Below are 20,516 nucleotides of genomic sequence, written 5' to 3'. Positions count from 1 at the left end.
GAAACTGTTCTTCATGCTTCCTCCGTGCAAATGTCTACGGAGACGTGGCAACCCAGCCGCATCCCAGCCGTCAGCTATAGTCAAACGCATCCTAGCCGTCCACGCAGAGAGGAACGAGCACGCGAAGAAAATTTCAGAGGCGGAAAAAGAAGTTTCGAAAGGAAAACAGAGACAAATATCCCGAGAAAGGAATCATCGGGAATCAAACCAGGCACCGAAGCCAACGAAGCATTCGCACGCGCGAGAGCCTGCGAGGAAGAGAGAAGGGGAGGGAGGGATGGCGGCGGGGGCGCCGCCGCGGGGGGCGCCGACGGTGGAGGAGCAGGAGGAGGCGGCGGGGGTGGGGATCCTGCTGCAGATATCGATGCTGGTGCTGGCGTTCGTGCTCAGCCACCTCCTCCGCCGCCGCAGGGTCTACTACCTCCCCGAGGCCAGCGCGTCGCTCCTCATCGGTACGTCTGCTGTAGTACGTCCGGCGCCCGCGCCATTTTGAAGTTTTTTGGGCTGTTTTGGCGTGGCCTCTCCGGGTTACTGCTGTTTCGTGACACGTGTCGGTTGGCCGGGAAAACGGGAGGCGGTTCTACAGTACTAGCGGGTTTGCTTTGCTGGGGTTTGGGCGATCAAATGCTGGTGGTATGATGTTTAGCTGATAGCATGATGAGGCCTTGAACAATAGTCAACTTGTGAATCTGTTGCTGCACGAATTATAAACAAATCCTTGAGAAATCGATGCTTCTCCAAACAATTCTCTGTCCAACCCCAGAAATTATAGATTCATGAATCAAGAAGATAGTGGCCTGTTTAGAGATGAATCTGACCATGCTTGACCATTTGATTGTGGGCTTGCTTTAGATCACGAAGGCTCAGCTTGCAGTTGCTGAACTGTGTTGTGTTGTACTTAGTTTAATCTGCCTCAGAAAACTAGTTACAGAAGCATGAAACAACTGGTTAGACAAACGGTGTTATCATAATCCACTGCCATGCTATGGGGTCTAAGTAAACCGAACGCTTCATTTTTTTTTCCTTTTTGCACATATTCTTTTGTTTTGTATCTGTGCTGATGTTCTCATGCCTTCAAGTACTGTAACAAAATAGGAGCTACGCTTTTCTTCACGCCGCATCATTCACATGTTGTGGCTCCACCCTTCATCTCAAGGGCCATAGTGTATGGTCTTTTGGCATGGAAAACTGCTTCATGCAGAGCGGACCGTCCCACCTTTTTGAGAAAATCACATACAAATTCCGGATAAAATGTTTCAAAAAATTCTGAACAAATTCACCGATGTAGTTCACATAATGTTATGTTTAATTTCATACTAATTTGTCCCCCTGTTATCAAGGATAAAAAAGAAAGTCAAGCAGCACTGTAGCAAATTGATACATTGTTCATGACTAAGTGCTTTTCTTTTTTTATTCCCGACAAGAGAGACAATTTTGAGTATGAGATTGAGCAAGGTTTGCAATGATGAAGTATCTGCATCCATGAATTTTGTCGGCACTTTGGGAATATTGTTTCATGCAACCAAAGTTATTTCTTTGTTATGCTGAAACCTGAGTCCTGAGGTTATAAAATGATGGCAATGAAGTTTCATAAGCTATAACATACCTGCAGTATCAACTGGTTATATCCGTTTTGCATATGTGAGCATTGGGGCATTTTATCAGTGTATACCTGCAAGACCCAATGGTTTCATAATTTTGGTTGCTGGTCCCTCCTGTGATTTTGCTGCTGGTCTGCAAAAAGATGAGGACGTCTGCAAGTTACAGTTTTAGTTATACTTGGTTCAGGAATTAGATAAATCTCTTCTATTGTGACTCTGATAACCTACCATCCACTTATGGCAGGGTTGATCGTGGGAGGGCTTGCTAGCGTATCTAACGCCCAGAAAAGTACAAGGTATATACTGTCTTCTTCTCAGGAACCTAAGCGTCTCAATCTGTTCCTTGTTTACCACGCTGATATGATATCCTTTTCTTTGTGATTTCAGGAGATGGTTCAATTTCCGGGAGGAGCTCTTCTTTCTGTTCTTGCTGCCTCCTATTATATTATATCCTTTGCTATGTTTCATTTTACCTCCCTTTTCCAAAAAAATGCTTCATTTTGGTTTCCACTACGTCTTTGGTAAATCTCACACTAAATGTTTTACTTGACTGCATGCTACCCAGTCCGGCTTCAGCTTAGCACCAGTAAGTTTTGTGTTTCCCATGCCCCTATTTTTTTGAAATTCTGTTTAGCTGCAGCTAAAATATATTATCTCTGTACTTGCAGAAACCATTTTTCTCAAACTTTGGTGCTATTATTACTTTTGCAATTGTTGGAACCTTGATCGCCTGCATCGTCACGGGTGCTTTAGTGTAAGAGTCTAGACTACTTTGCTTGCATGCATATCGTATGCGAACCCTTTGGTTTCTGAACATCTGATGATGCGCTGTCATTGCAGCTATCTTGCTGGGTTAATACATCTTGTCTATAAGATGCCTCTGGTTGAGTGTATGATGTTTGGTGCCCTTGTGTCAGCAACTGATCCTGTAACTGTGTTGTCGATATTTCAGGTTTATGTCGTCAACTTAGGTACTAGCACACTATGTTTACTGGTATCCTAGAAGCGACGGTTACTTACTTTCCATTTAACTGCAGGAACTTGGCACGGATGTGAACCTCTATGCACTGGTTTTCGGTGAATCTGTGCTAAATGATGCTGTATGATTTCTATTTACATAAAATTGTTAGTATTATTGCTCTTGCTGATACTTACACCTTGCTTGATATCAATCTGATTTGTGGCGATGAAGATGGCAATCTCCTTGTACAGGTCAGCACGGCGTTTGTGATCTCCTTTATTTCATTATTTTGATTCTTCAGGATCCAACTTGATTCCCTTCCTCTTCAGGACAATGGCATCTCTGAGGACGAATGCTTCTAGCCAAAACATTTTCGTAGTTATCTTGAGGTTTCTTGAGAACTTCTTTGGATCAATGTCAACAGGTATTGTGACAAACATGTTATTCATATGGTCATTGGCTACAGATTTACTCTGCCTACAATTTTGATGTTACTGCCGTCCATCTGCCCTGGTTTTATTTTATGCTTATGCACAGGTGCAAATTGCATGGCATTTGAGAAATGACTTTCTAGTTACTTTCATCTTTGCAGGTGTCGGCGTTGGATTCATTTCTGCTCTCATATCCTTCCTTCACCCTACTTTTTGCATCGTTGGTAGAGCTATAATGGGTTTCTCCCACTAAAAGCTGCAAGTTGTATGTGATGTTTTTTTTGGCTATGCTTTCTGAAGCATTGATCACACGATATTGGTTTGTTGCTCTGCTTCAATACGAGGACACTGTGTACATACTTTTGGTGGCAAAACCAAACCTAGATGTATTCTTTTCATATCTGTATTGAATAAAAACTGACCTTGTTTCAGACAGTTAGCATGCCGCTAGGTTGTATTCTGCATTATTTTGGCATACTGACAACCATCTGTTAGTCCTTAATTCTGTAAAACCTCTTCAAGTATTCGACACTTGGTGTTGAGAAGTAAGTAACATCCCTGATCATTTATTTTTTGGCAAACAAAAGTTTACCTGGATATAATAAGCAATTTCACTGTTATTTTTTTTTTCAGCCTTTACAACCTCGAGAGCTGCTTGTTTGTAGTTTTTCCATACTTCTCGTAAGCACACCTTACTTGAATTACGAGTACTTTTTTTCAGGCTTTGAGGCTTCTAGATTCAATCATATATTTGTTTGTAGGTACATGCTAGCTGAAGGCTTTGGTCTGTCTGGCATAGTCTCAATACTCTTTACTGGAATCGTAGGTTCAACTTAAATGAGGCAGTCAGGGATTATTATTTCTGCCTGAAGTTGTTTACTTGATAGTGGAACCTTTCTTTTCAGGTGATGAAGAGATACACATTCTCAAACTTGTCAGAGGACTCCCAGCGTTTCACTGCTGCACTTTTCCATCTGCTTTCGTCATTAGCGGAAACTTTTGTGTAAGTCAACATTTAAAAGCTCCCTGTTTTGCTAAATTTACGTGCATGCTTGTCTAATCTCCCTACAGGTTCATATATATGGGATTTGATATTGCGATGGAGCGTCAAAGCTGGTCACACATTGGGTTCATATTTTTCTCAGTTGTATCCTTCACTTTGACTGGGAGATACTTTATACTGCGCATAATTTCTTCTTATGAGATACACTGCTATTTTTCCTTTTCCTTAGCATTTATTTCGTTTGATTCATGAAGATCTTCATATTAGTTGCAAGGTATGATTTCATTCGGCCTTGTTCAAATTCTATTGTTGCTATTTCATAAGGTTCGTTTGCTGAGGTTGGAGGGTTCGTTTGTATGTCTGCCAATAAGCTCGAACAATCAACAACTGAACATGAACCTCTCGATACGGCACATACTTAATAAGATCCGACAGAAACACACAAGCATTATAAAAATAGCATTGCGTTTGGTATACAATAGATCGATGCTCAAGCTGAAGCACTTGTGGCGCAGGCTCTAAATTTCTTAACTGAACTGTGCAACTGCACATTATCGTGTATATGAGTTTGCTCAAGTTGCTTGTTTTTTTCGTGTCCTCTTATTTTGAAGGGCTGCAAATGTTTTCTCGTGTGCTTTCTTGGTAAATCTGGTACGGCCACCTCACAGGCAAATATCCAGGCAATATCAACAGGCACTATGGTATAGTGGTATGTAATCTGACAAGCATGCTCGCTCAGTATAATTTTTGGCACATTAAGCAGTTCTGTCAAAGTTTTTGTGCATTTACTTGTGCAGGTCTTAGAGGTGCTATGGCTTTTGCCCTTGCTCTTCAATCTGTTCATGACCTTCCTGACGGCCATGGACAGACAATTTTGAGTGCTACCATATCTATCGTTGTTCTAACAGTAAGATATCAAACAATCAAACTACACTAGAGATGTCATTAGTGAAGAACTGCTGCAGTTTGCTGTATGGCAATCGGAAGACATGCTGGCATTGTTACTACTACTAGTATAGAGTGTGGACCATCCCGAATAATTTCTCTCATGGCGATAATCCAGGTACTTCTGATTGGAGGCTCAATAAGCACAATGCTTGAAGCTCTACATGTTGTGGGAGATGGCAATGATGGTCGTCGCCCTTCACTTGAGGCAAGTAATATGCACTTCATAAAAAATGGGCACGTTATATTCTACATTTCTGCCTATCAGATGGCATGGTTACAGATACCAATCTAGGCTTGTAATTAAACTTATCTATCAATGCATCAAAACGCACAGCTTTTGCCTTTTCCTGAGAGAAAATTGGGCACAATTGTGTTGTTCTTCACTATAAACTATGCCACAATAAGTTCCATGCTGATAACATAGAAGTTTCTTTAGAGACTTTCCAAAAACGACCTATAGTAATTTATGGTTGTGGTTGACACTGGTTCTGTCATGGTCTCATGGGATAAGATAATGCAGCCTTGTTGTGGCCCGTATATGCATACATGTGATAGGTATGAGATCTTCATGGGTTACTGGTGTATTCTTTCTTCAACTGATAAAGGCTTGTAGGTAGCTCTTGAACACCCTTTATGATTTGTAAATTTGTACTCCCTCCGTTTCTAAATATAAGTCCTTTTAGAGATTTCAATATAGACTACATACAGAGCAAAGTGAGTTAATCTACACTCTAAAATACGTCTATATACATATGTATGTAGTTCATATTAAAATCTCTAAAAAGGCTTATATTCAGAAAAGGGAGGAGTACTAGTTTGATTGATTGTTAACTTGCAGGACCAGGAGAACTATGAGGGGAACAATAGTGTGGGCAACATAGAATTGGGCAATGAGGAGGGGACTTCTACCGCAAGCAAATTCAAACAGAAACTCCAAGAAATCCAGAAAAAGTAAGCTAGCAGTTAGACTTTACTAATCAAAGGACACCACCTGCTTTTCATGGCTGCAGGAGCAGTGAAAGTTGCGGACACGCACTTTAGTAGGTTGTACCAGTTTTTTTTTTTAATGACACCAAGTTTAGTCACATGATTTTCCACAGGAATTTTTTTATGCATTTGAATCCATCTGTTTTGAATGTTCTTGCAGCACGCCTTCCTTGGCCGCGTTGGATAGAAACTACCTCACTCCATTTTTCACATCTCAAAATGCTGATAGCGATGACTACGAACATGGTCCTAGTAAGCCTGTTTTAGCTGGTTGCACCTCAGTCTTTATCTACAGCTTTCCTGTCCGTTTCTGGACTGACTTCCTCTGAATGCAAAGCAGACGGAGCTCCGCGGAGATCTAACGAGCTGCTAGACCTGGAGAGCCATGGATCACCGGCTCGAGAGACGGGCTGAAGAGCCCTCTCCATTTCGACGGGCGCCGCGCAGTAGCTTCCGTGTCGTTACCATTAGGCCAAGGCAGCATCTGACACCCCAACTAACAAACACAGAGGAAAGACATAGCAGCATCTTATGCGCCGTCGACAGTGATAGGTAGCTTGCTCCACATGTAGATGCCAGGACCTACACGTTTAAGTTACCAGGTTAGCAACGGTAGCAGATGTTCTCCCCAGAGGCGAGAGCAGCTTCTTGTAGAATTGTGCTCTTTTTTTTTCTTTACAGTTGGGTGTTGGATCGACCTGGGCGGCTGGGCCCCAGATCCCAGGGGATGGAGGGGACTGATTCTATCACCCTGCCAAGCAAGGCATCCATGTGCCTTTCTCCTTTTTATCTGGCGCATGTTCAGAGCTAAATGTGGTCGCTCGAAATCATAACTTTTCCTAACTTGTTTGCTGATTTTTCTGTATACCGTGTATGTATAGTGGAACGCTCTATGGTCTTCAGGAATGTGCATGTGTTTGCAGCTCCACCGGCTATAGCTGTCTGTTTTCGTCCCCGTCGACTTGGACCGAAGGACTGAACGGAAAATCCTATAGGACGCACATTGCGTAAGATGTCGGAGCTTCGCACAGGATGAAGAGGGAGGGACGCGATCTGGACCGGCCCATTACCGGTTGTGGGGATCCCGGTTTTGGGAACGACTTTCCCAGCTGGTTTTTTCCAGTTTTGGGAACTTTCTAGAAGGTTCCTTGAACCGGTTTTTCTTTTTGTTTTGTTTTGTTTTTTCTTTATTCATTTTTGTTTCTTTTTTTTTTCTGTTTCTGTTTCAAAAATGTTATGGATTTAAAAAAAAATGTTTTGGATTAAAAAAAATCTTTTCCAAATTCAAAAAATGCTTTTATTTTTTAGAAAAATGTTTTTGTTTTTTAGAAATTGTTTTTAGATTTTCCAAAAATGTACTTTGTTTTCAGAAAATGTTCTTCAAATTCTGAAAATGTTTCTGCTTTTTTTCGAAAAAATGTTTTGGATTTTCAATTTTTTTTTGCGGTTTTCACAAATAGTTCTTCAAATTCGAAAAATGTTTTTGCTTTTTAGGAAAATGTTCTGGATTAAAAAAACGTTCTGAAATTTCAAAAAATGTTCTGAATTTTCTGAAATGTTTTTCAAAAAAATTCTGATTTTTTTAAATGTTCTTGTTTTTCGAAATTTGTTCTCGAAATTCTAAAAACGTTCGTATTTTTAAAAAATGTTCACGTTTATGAATTTGTTCAGGGTTTTTCAAAAGTGTTATCTTTTCAAATTTTGTTCTCAAGATTTAAAAAATGTTCATTTAAAAACTTGTTCACGCTTCCAAATTTGTTCGGGGTTTTCAAAACTGTTCTCCTTTTCAAAATTATGTTCTTAAATTTTTAACAAGTTTGTGCTTTAAAAATTTGTTCACGGTCCCAAATTTGTTCTTGGTTTAAAAATTTGTTCTTAAGATTCAAAAAATGTTCGGCCATTAAAAAATTGTTCGCATTTTCAATTTTTTCCCCTGTTTTTAAAAACGTTCATGTTTTCAAAAATGATTTAAGAAATTCAACGTTTGTTCGTTTTGATAAAAAAAGAAAAAAAAGGAAAACGGGAAGGAAAACGACCCAAAAAAGAAAAAAATAGAAAAGGAAAGAAGAAGCTATGGTTGTTGCGCGCCTACTGGGCCGGCCTAGTTCGGATCGCCTTGTGTGAAGTCCCGACTGGTTGCCGCAGCGAGTGGCGACTAGGAGCTCCCGGACTGAATGCATCTAGAAAATATTACTACCGTCGTTTCCGCATACGTGCAAAATCGTTTGGCACGACGGTCTTCGTGCGTTGCCGTGTTGGCCATATTGGGTAGGATGCGTGTCCTCATTGACGATGCATTTGGTTGCATGTATTGTTTTTTGTCTATTTGTATATTTGTTCAGTTGAGCTTGATTAAACAAATGCACGAAAAAACCAATATATACATGTTAATTGAGTGCATGCATATCCCTTGTGTCGTGCATATGTCGAAACGGAAGACATGTTGTTTGGTTGTGGACTTGTTTCACGGAAAACACAAGTCCGGTTGCTTAGTTACATCCACGACAATAATATAGTAACCTTCTCGATGTGGTGAGATTACCAAAGGCACAATAGAGCAACCAAAACAAACTTAGACACACATCAAAATACTAACCACCCATGTTAACCTCACATAGAAGTTTAACATAATACAATAAGTTTTAAATGATATCGCATCATATAATATAGCCTTCAACAAACGAACGAAACGGAACTAGCAATATGAGGCTATTTAGGCGGTCACAACGAAGGCCTTGTTATGATTCTTGCAATTAGTGACCACCACCATGCTGTCATCGTTGAAGACGATCACCTTCATGGTGCTGGGGGTCAACAACTTGAACGTCATCGTGTACCCGATCCTAATATGGTGAATGGCCACGAAGGTGGCCCAACCCTGATCAAGGGTGACTCTACCATCGATCACCCTCACCGGACCCTTCATGAGTAGCTGATGTTCGTCTTGAGACTGAACTCTGTAGGCTTGGTAGGGAAGTGCTTCGTGAAGTCCACAAGCAAAGGCAGAGTCTCCAACTTCGGAGCAAAGATCACCTTGCAGAAGTGGGTTGGTTTTGCCTCTCATGGTAGTGCTTGTAGTTCCTCCGATTGACGCTTGGGTGATCCTGCATCGGCACTTCGACCAATGGCGGCACGACCTTCTTGCCCTTCTCCAATGGTGGCATGACCTCCTTGCCCTTGTCCATCTGCATTATGAACAACACGCAGTTTAAAGGTGTAACGCCCAAGATGCGATCCTATCCTTATTTTGGCACAAGGGCCTCGACATGGATAGAAGCGCATCTCGTCGTTTTGTAAGAATGGATATCGCTACAAGTACATGTACATAAGGGATGAGTATATGGAATTGGCTTACACTTGCCACAAGCTACAACATGTACAACACAATACAACAATATATTCAATCACCATGTAGAAGAGCATGGCCTCACTAAGGACGAAAACAAACGATAAAAGAACGACGTCCATCCTTGCTATCACTGGCTTCCGCCCTGGAACCCATCCTAGATCGATGAAGAAGATGAAGAAGAAGAAACTCCAAATATCACAATCATCGCGCTCACGTCAAAGTGTCGCTTTACCTGTACCTGCAACTGTTGTTGTAGTAAACTGTGAGCCACAGGGACTCAACAATCTCATTTCCAAAGTTATCAAGACTAGCAAAGCTTAATGGGTGAGGTATGGTTAAGTCGTGAGGCTGCAACAAGCAACTAAGCATTTATTTGAGGTGGCTAACCTATGATTACAAGAACAAGAGGGGGGTGATCTATGCATAAATGGACGAGAACTAATAATGATCAAGAAGTGATCCTGAACACCTACTTACGTCAAACATAACCCCACCGTGTCCTCTTTCGGATGCATAACTCACGAGAAGAGACAGTCACGGTTACACACACAGTTGGCAAGTTTTAGTTAAGTTTACTTCAAGTTATCTAGAACCGGATGTAAAACAAAGTTTTCAAGTTTGCCACATAACCGCAGGCACGGCTTTCCGAAATATTTAACCCTGCATGGGTGATCCAACTAGTCCATCACAAACTACCACCCGTTGCGCCGGAAACCTCGCCCACGGAAAACCCATGATCTCCTTGGATTCCTGGTGGAAAACCTCAACCTCAAGATAGCCCTAAGTATCCTCGTAATCCCTCGCACAAGACGTTCGAGAAAGGTAAAACAAATCCAGCAAGGCCGCCCGACGTGTTGACAATCCCGATAGGAGCCGTGTATCTCGTTCTCAGGGCACGACCGGATGGGACTAGCTGCAAGTAAAACCAATCCTCGAGTTTCCTCACGGTGACCCTGCAGGCAACCCGTTTGGGACCAACACCATGGGCACAGGCACCCTGTATTATGTTGAATTAATCCACGAGTAGTGCTAACTCCCTATGTGTTACTAATTTTGTTCAGTATTATTATGTTGGGAAATTATAGTACCAATGTTGGGCCTTGTCGAAAGTGCTTTATCACAAAACAAAAATCAAGGGGGTCCCCATAACAACCCCAAGCATGTTAGGAGCGCTCATTTATGAAACATAACACCGGTAGCCGAAACTAACGCGACAAAGATGGAACAAGACACCAGGCTAAAAGGTCATGCCTTCCACCATGTACCAACTATATCTGTGCATTAAATTAAATAGCCATAATATGGTGATATAACAAGGAACCCATGTTTTCACATGGAAGCAACTGCACCTGCAACGAGCAACGCTATAAGAAGGATGAGAAAGCAGTAACATAGACAAACAATGGTTTGCTGGGTTGTGGAAAGGTTAGAGGCTTTTCATGGCAATGCTGGGAGGCTTATTAAACAAGGGGTGGGCAGCGAGACATAACGAAGAAACGAGACAACTAACATGACAATGATAGTAATGGTATCTAGGGAAATGGTCATCTTGCATGTGATCCCGCTTGGAAGAAGAACAAATCCGTGAAGCAGACGAACCAACGTAGTCGAACGAATCCTCACAGTTTGGCACGCTTGCGGAACTCTATCGAGAAGAAGCAATCCAGAAACAACAATCAACACACAATAAAAACCACGACATATGCATGACATGATGTGAAAGAGTTATGATGCATCTCCATTTCAATTATGTAGGACATGGCAAAGCAAAACAATTAATACAACACATTAAATGAAGCTCAATATGCAACTCGTTGCATATTGACGAAATTACATATTTGAATTATTTAGTTCACTCCCATTTAGATACTCAACAATGTTAAATGTTATTAAACATGGCAAGAGGTGAAGCATAAATAAACTACACTATCTAGACATTTTAAAAGAGAACGGAAACAATATATAACATTTCCAAAATGACCCCATATGTTAATTTTGAAATCTGTCCAGACCTGTACTAAACATATTTTATATTTATTAAACAACAAAATAAAGTGGACCATGTGATTCTACACGTCATTCTAGTCGATTTGCATATATAGATCATTTAAAACGGAGCTACGGTCTAAAAGATATGATCATCACAAGATAATATGACATGGATGTAAAATGCATGCAAATGACAACCACAACATATTAAACATGGATGCAACAAGATATTATGAAACTACCTAAAATCCTAAGCAAGTTTAAATGAGGCAACGAACAACAATTCCGGAAATTCCCCATACGTAATTTTAAATTTGCTACAGATCTGCTTAAACACAATTTTAGAGTTGTTAAACCTGAAAATAAATGATATCATGTTATTCTACACATTTTTCTAGTCAAGTTACATATGTGGAACATTTTAATCGGAGCTACGGTTAATTAGTTATGACATAAATCGTTTCTACATGGCATTTATGCAAATTAATTAAAACAACAAGTTAATTTTTTTTAACATGCATGAAAATTGGATATTATTAATGTAAACAAAATTCTGGCCATTTTACATATCTAAAATATTTTCATCCGATGCACTGTTAATTAAATATGACTATATGAGCATTTAACCATATGCATTTATTTTGTAATCACTCGTTAATTAACAAAATTCGCACACAACACAAAAAAAGGATACATGCCGAATCAACACAGTGCACAGGGCGTCGGATAAAAATACTGTGCACAACACGACATATAACACGAGGGTGGGTGGCTCACCTTGCGGGCCATGGCCTAGGTTGGCGTGGGAGCAGATGGGCCGACGCCTGAGCGGCCCAAGCAGGGGGGCACGGCTGGGTCGACGGCTCGGCTGGCTGGAGGCGCGGCCCATGGCGAGGCAAGCCGGGGCGAGGCCCATGCGAGGGGGTGCTGGCGTGAGCGAGCGCCCGACAGTGTCAACGCGAGCGGTGCTCGGGGCACCGTCTATGACGGTGGGTGCAGGCGGCGGGGTGCCGCGCCGACGAGGTGGCGACCTTGGGCGATGGGGACGGACGGATCTGGGCGACGGGGACCTACTCCGGAAGTTTCCCACTGGATCCGGGCCGGCGGCGAGGCCCAGGCGGAGGGGCGCAGCGGGCATGGAGGATCTTCGACGGCCATGGCATCACCATGACGGCGCACGCTCGTGTGAGGTGGAGATGGCAAGGCAGCGACGAGGAGATGTATGGTGCGGGAGGCAGGGCTGGGGCGCGTGCGGTGCCGGCCACGGCTGTCGTGGTGTGGTGCAGCGCAGTGGAGGAGCTCGGGTGCGGGCGCTGCTGTGGTCGCCGGACATGTCCGGTTGGTGGCGTGAACATATCCGGGGTGGGATTTTGTGACATCCTCTACTTTTGCAACAGTAATTATTGTAATTAAGCCACAATGATCAACCGTTAATGATGCCACGTCATCGAATTCCCATCTCACACCCGCGTTGATTCGAGTTTGTCCGGATCCAAAATTTGAAATCAAAAGAAAAGTATTTTATAAATTCATGTTAAATATCAAAAGAATATAAGTATATAAAAAAAGGGTATTTAAGAAGAAAAATCAAATAGTAAAATAAATAATGAAAGAAAGAAAAGAAAAGAAATTCAAAAAAAAAAAAAGAAATCAGACCCTCCCCCGTGGCCCGACTAGGCCAAGGTGGCCGAGCCGGCCACTCCCGCTCAAACCCTAGCGCCCCCCTGGCGAGGGAGCCCTCCCTGGATCGCTCCCTCTCCCTCCCCTTAGCACCGCCACCCCCCACGCTCCCCCTCGGTCCCACCCCTCCCACCGACAACTCCACACGAGGGGCTCGCTCCCTCTCTCTCCCGTAACTCCCGTCGCCCCCCAGATCCCTCCTCCTCCTCCCGCCGGCGAGCCCCCACGGCCTCCCTCTCACCCGAGCCTCTCCACCTCCTCCCCTCCCCGCCGGCGGCCCCCCTGCCTCTCCTCACCGAGGACCCCCCCCCGGTCGGCCGGACCTCCAACACCTCCGGCGGCCGAGGCCCTCCCGGGGACCTCCCTGGTCGGCCGACCCTGGCCAGGGGCCTTCCCCCGTCGCGCCCCCCTTCCCCCCGCTCGGTCCAGGAGGGACCGGGCAGGGAGACAGGCCCCCTCGGCCCCTTCACCACGCCGGCGAGCCCCTCCCCCATCGGGCCTCCCCTACACCTCTTCCTCGCCGGAACCGCGCCGTCACCGTCCCCTTCACCACCGGAACAACGCCGTCACCGTCACCGCCTCGTCCGCCTCCACGCCGTCTCCTCCGCCCCTTCCCGCGAACTCCGGCTTCACCGGCCCCTCCCGTCAACGTCGGTGAGCCCCTCCTCGGGCTCCTCCCACCATGTCGTTCTCCTCGCCGTCCCGGTTCCGTTCCGGCAAACGAGGCTTCGATCAGTCGATGGTAGACTCCGGTAGGAAGGATTGAACATTTGGTTCTTCTATGTGGAGTTAGCAAAGAACCTTTGTGTTATATTTGTTAACAGAGAGAGGGAGATGAGAGTTTTGAGTGAAAATAAAAAAACAAATGTTGTATTCCGTATGTATGTATGTATTTGATACCCGTATTTATGTATGTATTTGCGTATATAGGCATGTGGAGAAATACGACATTTGTATGGTTATGTATTTGTGATTAAAAATGTGTTTTTGGCCTAGGGTCACTTACCGGTGGGGCCAACGCACCCGCTGTCTATGACAGGGAGGCCCCACGCGATAGTTAATATAAATAATAAAAAAATAATGTTTTTATTATATAAATAAATAGATATATTAGTTAAAATTAATTAATTAGAATAATTAGAGTATGACACGTGGGTCCCCCACTAAATTAATCTGATTAAATAATATTTAGTCTTAATTAAAACTTGTGCCTATGACGTTCGGGACCCGCTGGTCAGTTGACCAGTCAAATGTTGATGTCAGCATGACATCGCGATGATGTCATAATGGGATTTTATTAAAATAGCTAAATCTGTTTTTAATTCCTAAATAATTAATAAAACTTTGAAAATTAATATAAAATAATCCGTAAGTCAGATCAAATTATTTTCAACATGAAAGTTGATCAGCTGATCGAGACGAACCCGGATACACGGTCCATTCGTCTGTCACGCGTCCCTAGCATAGCAAACATGGAACTTTTCCATCGTTTCCAGTATAACCGGTAGTAGCCCGAGACCCGGAAAATATCGTCAGATATTCTTCCGACCCGTCTATGACGGATGTTGCTGCGTTAGCTCATGTCTAGCCTGCATCTTGCCATGTCATGCTTTGTGTTGCATCGGTGCTATTATTTATTGTTTCTTCTCCCTCTTCTTACCGGTAGACCCCGAGACTGACGCTGCCGCCGGGTACATCTACGACCCTGCCGATCAGTCCTTTGCCGCAGAGCAGCAAGGCAAGCAAACCCCCCTTGATCATTCCTATATCGCCTATGTCTTTCTTCCTACTGCTTGCATTAGTATTTTGCTACTGTTGTAGTTAGCTCCTATATCTGATGCATAGCCTATTTTTGATGAACTGCTACTTTCAGTCCTGTACTTTAAACCTGCTTAGTATAGGTGGAGCAGTCATCCCCTCAGACCCCGTAGTCCAGTTGCCCCGCTTGTTTTCAAATCTCGATCTCTGATCGACGAGCCAGACCCGACACAGCACATTCACCCCCCTTCGTTGTACGACGCTATAGGGATACTATCGGGTACCGAGGGTGACACCTCGCTAAGTACTCCTGATGATATCTCTGTAGTATAGCTAGTCGGTCGTGGTTATCGAGGGTGATTCCTCTTTCACCATTCCCGACGACGCCTCTGTAGTGCCACCCCGCGAGTGTGGGACCCCCGAGGGTGATTCCTCTAAGCCCACCTTGACGGGTACATCGTTCGGAATCCAACGAGGGTGATACCTCGGATTCCCCCGATGTTACAACCACATAGTTACTCGACCATGTTACTGGGATCATTGGTGATTAGTTGTAAGACGGGTGGATTCCCGTGAGACTGTGTTACTGGCCTAATTAAAATGTTAATGGATTTGGGTATTTGATCTGGGTTGGTCGGAGACCTTTTTGCACTAACCGGCTACGCGGGAAGAATTATGGGTACTCGGCGTCGCGGTATCAGCCGAAGCTTTTCAGATGCCAGCAATGTAGCGGCGCGCGCCCGAGTGGTCCCGAGATGCATCGCGCTTGTGATTAAGGGATGCTAGGACTGACGTCGGCCGCCCACGCCACGTGCAGGAGCGTGAAGGGGAACTGGGCCCACGAACCCTTTGTGCTTAGGATTTTAGCCCGGCAGGCTGGCCTCTCTGATTAGTCTTAGGTGGGGCTGCGACGTGTCGATATTCCGAGGCCGGGCAGGACCCAGAAAAGTATGTCCGGCCAGAGTGTTATCGAGCGTGACGGGACATGTGGTGCACCCCTGCAGGGATGAAAATTAACTATTCGGATAGCCGTGTCCACGGTTACAGGACGCCTTGGAGTTGTGCCCCGATCTTTTACAACTATAATTGTTACTTAACTGGAATTAGTTTTCCTCGGGGTTGCTTCCTCGCAGGGAGTCGAGGGAGGATCTTTAGGCGTGACCTCACTTTAATATTGCTGCAACAATATGACTATTAATGTGTTACCCCTGTTCTATTCTCGTCTGTTGTTGCAAGACCCTGAAGATGCTAGTCTTCGATAGGACTAGGCCTTATCTCTCTATTCTCGCATTGCTGCAGTCAGTCCACATATAAACCCCCTTCTTTGATACTGATGCATAATTAGAATAGTTCTGATGTAAGACTTGCGAGTACTTTGGATGAGTACTCACCGCTGCTTTGCTCCCCCCTTGTCCCCTTGATCCGTTTGCTGCGACCAGATGATGGAGCCCAGGAGATGGAGGTCCCCGCCGCCGACGACTGCTACCCCGACGGTGCCTACTACTACGTGGAGGCCGCTGATGATCAGGAGTAGTTAGGAGGTTCCCAGGCAGGAGGCCTCGCCTCGTTCGATCGCTGTATCTTTTGTGCTAGCCTTCTCTAAGGCACCCCATGTTTTATGTCTGTACTCAAATATTTGTTGCTTCCGCTGACTCGTGTGTTTATCGAGCTTTCGTATTCTAGCCCTCGAGGCCCCTGGCTTGTAATATGAAGCTGATGTTATTTTATTTGTGTCTAGAGTTGTGTTGTGATATCTTCCCGTGAGTCCTTGGGTTTGATCGTACGCATTTGCGTGAATGATTAGCGTACGATTAAATCGAGGGCGTCACAGATTTTTAGGTGAATGTGAGCCCCATATTTCGAATCCGAGGGGCAGAATTGGGCAGATGGCTAGGGCTGCGGGATTTGAAGGGTTTGGGGCTTGCAGGTGGGGTGTTCTAGGGGGTGGCTACAAATTTGGCTAGGGGGAAACCCTAGTGGAGTGAGAATCTCTCTCCATAAGGTGTGTTTATATAGGGAATGGACATTGGTGGGTTGGATGACGTCCGTCCGATCGCCATCCGACGACCATGAACGAAGAGAGGGGCTAGGTGGGTCTTGTGGGATGTGTAGATGGGCTAGGTGGGGATGAGAGGGAGGTTTCCAAACCGACACAAGTTTTGAAAACACCAAAACATCCAACAATTAAACCGGCTATAGTGCCGCTATAGGTTTAAGTCCGGGTATCAACCAGACTCTGATTGTGATGAAATTGGACAAGCGGTCTAACTACACTATATTAAGACCATACACCAACTGTCAACCCAATATGAGAATGTATTATACACACTTTTTTTTAAAAAAAACTAAACAATGTCGCGTGCGCGTGCGTGTGTGCTTGGTCCCGAAACGGTCAACGACAACATGAAGAGAACCAACAACTAATAATGAATGCAAGTTTTTAAAACTGACAACAATGAAGTGTCGATGCAATGTGGATGATGCGCATGATGCGATGATGAATGCGACAACCAAACGAATCACACAACGACAATGTGATAAAAGGGGAATCTTCTATAGCGTTGGTTCCGGGCTATTACAGCTCTCCCACACTAACAAGAGATCTCGCCCCGAGATCTAAGAATGAAAAGGGAATAGAAAGAACAAGAGCAATAGGTAAAACTTTGTTGCTTCTTTGACAAACGAGTGAAACAAATAAATCTTGAAAGTTGCAAAGAGATGAAGAATGACATGAGGAACAAGCAAGAATTCAAACAAAATTTCGGCAGCACTTAGGTAGGAAATGGAAGGAAAACTTGATAGATGGAAGAACTTGAAAATATTACACAACACTCCAGTTTAAATGGACAAACGAGGGAAGAACATGATCTTGACAAACCGAGATGAAGGGTTGAAGAGAGAAACATCACAAAGCCTTCAGAACCAAAGAATAGAAACTAGACCATTGAGAAGAAGAAAACAGAGAAGAAAATGATAATAGTACCCGAGTTAAATTTAAAAGCATCCTTGAGAAGAGGGATTGAACGGAGTTGTTCAAAAATCAACAACGAAAAGAAGATGCTTGTAGCGGGCTTATGAAAACCATCTCAAATAATGAGGTGACAACCGTCCACTAACGGAAACATAGATTGCTTGGAAGCAACAAGATAGGCAAACTTATTTCACCAAGAGGGTACAATGAGAGCTTGGGTCAACGATACACCATAATAGCAACAATCCTTTGGAAAATCTTTAGGTGAAATCCAAGCCAAGATAACTTCAATGGAGAAATCATGGGTTGAAAATGTCCCACGATCAAAGAATTTGTGGGTTTAACTATCTCATTGTTGAAATCAATTCCCTTCGAGATGCCTCATTAGTCAAGAATGATATAACATCACCTCAAAGGATAAAATAGAAAGAATTGCACTTTGAAATGCAAGATAAGAATATTTGAGGTTCTCCAACAAGAATCTTGAAGAACACCTCGAGAAAAAATTAAATCCTTGAAGAACCACCACAATGTGCCTTCATATACGAAAGAATGATCAAAAAATGAATGTTGAAAACAATAAGATTTAAGGCTTTGCCAAGATTAAGATGAAGCTTCACGATGGGACACTTGAGAAAAACTTGGAACTCCAGAAAAAGAAAGATGAACAACTTACAAACGAGAATTGATAACATTAGCCACTCTTGAAGAAGGATTGAAATCACTTGATGAAATAATAATAAGAATTATTTTATGCTTATCCTTCATCAAGTTAAATTGATGACAAGCAATAGATTTAGCATACCACTTATTCCACTTGAAAAGATTGAGGAGAGACATGGGCACAAACTTGAAGAAGTCTTGGAAGAAACACCGGTCAGAATTTGGAATGAAAGAGGATAATACAAATGAACTGGGCTACATGAGGACAAGAGAGCATGACTCGATAGAGAATGCTTGAAAAAGCCTCGGTTAAGAATTGCAAATGAATGAGAATACCATGAATATGAAGATACATTATAACAAAGAGATCATGATCAACATGAAGAATTTTAAACATATGGGGATATTAGAATGAACGGAATACATGAGAACAAAAAGATCTTGAGTCGCCTAACAGAAAACTTGAATGCGGCACGAGAATAATTGAGATACGAACAAAGAGACAACAATTGAGAAGAATTTGAGAATGAAAGCTGAAAGCTGAGATCGAAGAAATCTTCTGGAATGATCGCCTTCGGAGGATCGAGAAATGAACACAACACTGAAATGCACCGGATAGATATGGAAGGAATTTCTCATGATTGGAAACAATTAAGAGAGAGCACGAAGCTGAGATGACAATATTCAAAAGAATGGACAAATATTTAAGAGAAACACTTCTTCGGTCTTGAATGCTTAGAATGATGAGGAGAACACCACCAAGAATTATTGAGACACTCCGGAATAATGAAGAATGCAAAGCTGAACCAACAATGAAAATAATTTGAAGCGATCTTGGAGAAGGAATATGACTCATGAAAATCATTCTTATGTCATACTTGAAAGGATTCAAATAACTCCGGGAAAGATTAGAAGAGCCAGATAAGATCCCGTGAAAAACCTGTGGGTTATGGGCCCACTAAAAGAAACACCGTTGAATCGACTGATTAGGAAGAGAGGGATTTCACTAGTACAATGACAATTTGATGAGGTGAGGAGCTTGAAATAATTGAAGGATTTGATGATAACACGAATCTTCTATGATATCTTCAGCACTCCGGCTAGAATAGAGAGAGATGAATAAACAAGAAAGGTTTGGATAAGAATTTCCAACGTGGAAGCATTTGAATGATTAAAAGGATATGATGAACACCAAAAGCTTGAATCGAATCCACTAGAGAAGAAGACAAAAATGAAGAACGATGAACTCGAAACTCCTGATAATCTTCACAATGAACCACCAGATACAATATGGAAGAATTATAGCGGAAGCATAACTAAAGATAAAAGCACTTGGATGATAATTAAATCATTGAAGAAAAAGGGCAAGAGGGTGGGAAAAACAAAGATAACTTGGGACAAGTGATATGAACTCCAGAAAGAAATAAGAGATTGATCTTGCAGATATTAAAAATCATTGAATTATCTTGAAGTGAAGCACTTCAGTTGGAAAAGAATTGACATGACGACCCCGGTTTGAAAAGAATTGATAAGACAATTTGATTGAGCAAAATAATTAATTAGCACTCCCATAGAAATATGAGAAAACCACTCAAAAAGATATGAAATCACCACTTGACATCGAAGCAACTCAAATTACCATATTCCAACAAAACAAAGGATGAGGCTTACGAAACAAGCCACAAACAAATATATGATAGAGTTCGTCCGATATTGTCGTGGGAATGTTTGCACGGGCCCGATCGTACATTGGATTGTCATATTGAAATGACGCTCGAATATGCTCCCTAGGCATAGTGAACTACAAGGCTTGATGGAGCATATGTGATGACATATATCGAGACTGTCCCTTTGTATGAAGACCATGAGCAAACGAATCCACTAGATGTCGAACCCCAACCTCACATCATGCATCTGTTGGAATATAAACCTAGGTAACTACTTGAATTACCACCTAAGAACTCTCAAAATTTTCTGGTTATGCAATCGGGTCCACGGATACAAGGAGTAAAATGCATCACTCAACTCCTAGCAATAACACTACCCGTCGAGTGTATCACATCCGTCAACAAATAACTAGGGATCTCGAAAACTCATCTACCTCACACCCTCATAATCACAACGATACCAAGTATGTCAGTACATCCAGACGCTCTCCACCGGTACTGGGGATGC

The 20,516-nt window shown here is 43.0% G+C and overlaps 2 protein-coding genes across 2 annotated transcripts; one reads left to right on the top strand and one right to left on the bottom strand.

Moving 5' to 3' along the window:
- The first annotated feature begins 208 nt into the window (after window positions 1-208).
- Window positions 209-6,833, top strand: LOC123411650 (sodium/hydrogen exchanger 6-like). Its single transcript, XM_045104612.1, has 22 exons — window positions 209-452; window positions 1,846-1,897; window positions 1,989-2,048; window positions 2,163-2,187; window positions 2,270-2,355; window positions 2,442-2,553; window positions 2,639-2,701; window positions 2,794-2,813; window positions 2,892-2,986; window positions 3,155-3,183; window positions 3,507-3,538; window positions 3,627-3,674; window positions 3,755-3,815; window positions 3,899-3,996; window positions 4,065-4,140; window positions 4,251-4,270; window positions 4,608-4,705; window positions 4,794-4,903; window positions 5,060-5,149; window positions 5,783-5,895; window positions 6,092-6,183; window positions 6,269-6,833. Exons 1-22 carry the CDS (start codon window positions 278-280, stop codon window positions 6,343-6,345), a joined length of 1,632 nt encoding a protein of 543 aa, XP_044960547.1. The 5' UTR covers window positions 209-277; the 3' UTR covers window positions 6,346-6,833.
- A 2,651-nt stretch (window positions 6,834-9,484) lies between these two features.
- Window positions 9,485-12,725, bottom strand: LOC123412479 (laminin subunit beta-1 variant-like). Its single transcript, XM_045105426.1, has 2 exons — window positions 12,047-12,725; window positions 9,485-9,524 (listed from the first exon to the last, which is right to left on the bottom strand). Exons 1-2 carry the CDS (start codon window positions 12,405-12,407, stop codon window positions 9,496-9,498), a joined length of 390 nt encoding a protein of 129 aa, XP_044961361.1. The 5' UTR covers window positions 12,408-12,725; the 3' UTR covers window positions 9,485-9,495.
- Between the last annotated feature and the right edge of the window lie 7,791 nt (window positions 12,726-20,516).

This window comes from Hordeum vulgare, chromosome 7H (assembly GCF_904849725.1).
Source record: "Hordeum vulgare subsp. vulgare chromosome 7H, MorexV3_pseudomolecules_assembly, whole genome shotgun sequence".
NCBI classification, from domain to species: Eukaryota; Viridiplantae; Streptophyta; class Magnoliopsida; order Poales; family Poaceae; genus Hordeum; species Hordeum vulgare.
Note: the sequence above shows the minus strand (reverse complement) of the source record. Positions and strands in the feature narration are given on the sequence as shown.

What these genes read in the sequence shown, in the direction of transcription:
- LOC123411650 (XM_045104612.1), top strand. Translation starts at nt 278, where the DNA reads ATGGCGGCGGGGGCGCCGCCGCGGGGGGCGCCGACGGTGGAGGAGCAG. An exon ending in TATCTATCGTTGTTCTAACA is followed by an intron (nt 4,904 to 5,059) that starts GTAAGATATCAA and finishes GCGATAATCCAG; the next exon opens with GTACTTCTGATTGGAGGCTC. An exon ending in TGACTACGAACATGGTCCTA is followed by an intron (nt 6,184 to 6,268) that starts GTAAGCCTGTTT and finishes CTGAATGCAAAG; the next exon opens with CAGACGGAGCTCCGCGGAGA.
- LOC123412479 (XM_045105426.1), bottom strand. Translation starts at nt 12,407, where the DNA reads ATGCCCGCTGCGCCCCTCCGCCTGGGCCTCGCCGCCGGCCCGGATCCA. An exon ending in CCTAGGCCATGGCCCGCAAG is followed by an intron (nt 9,525 to 12,046) that starts GTGAGCCACCCA and finishes CTACAACAACAG; the next exon opens with TTGCAGGTACAGGTAAAGCG.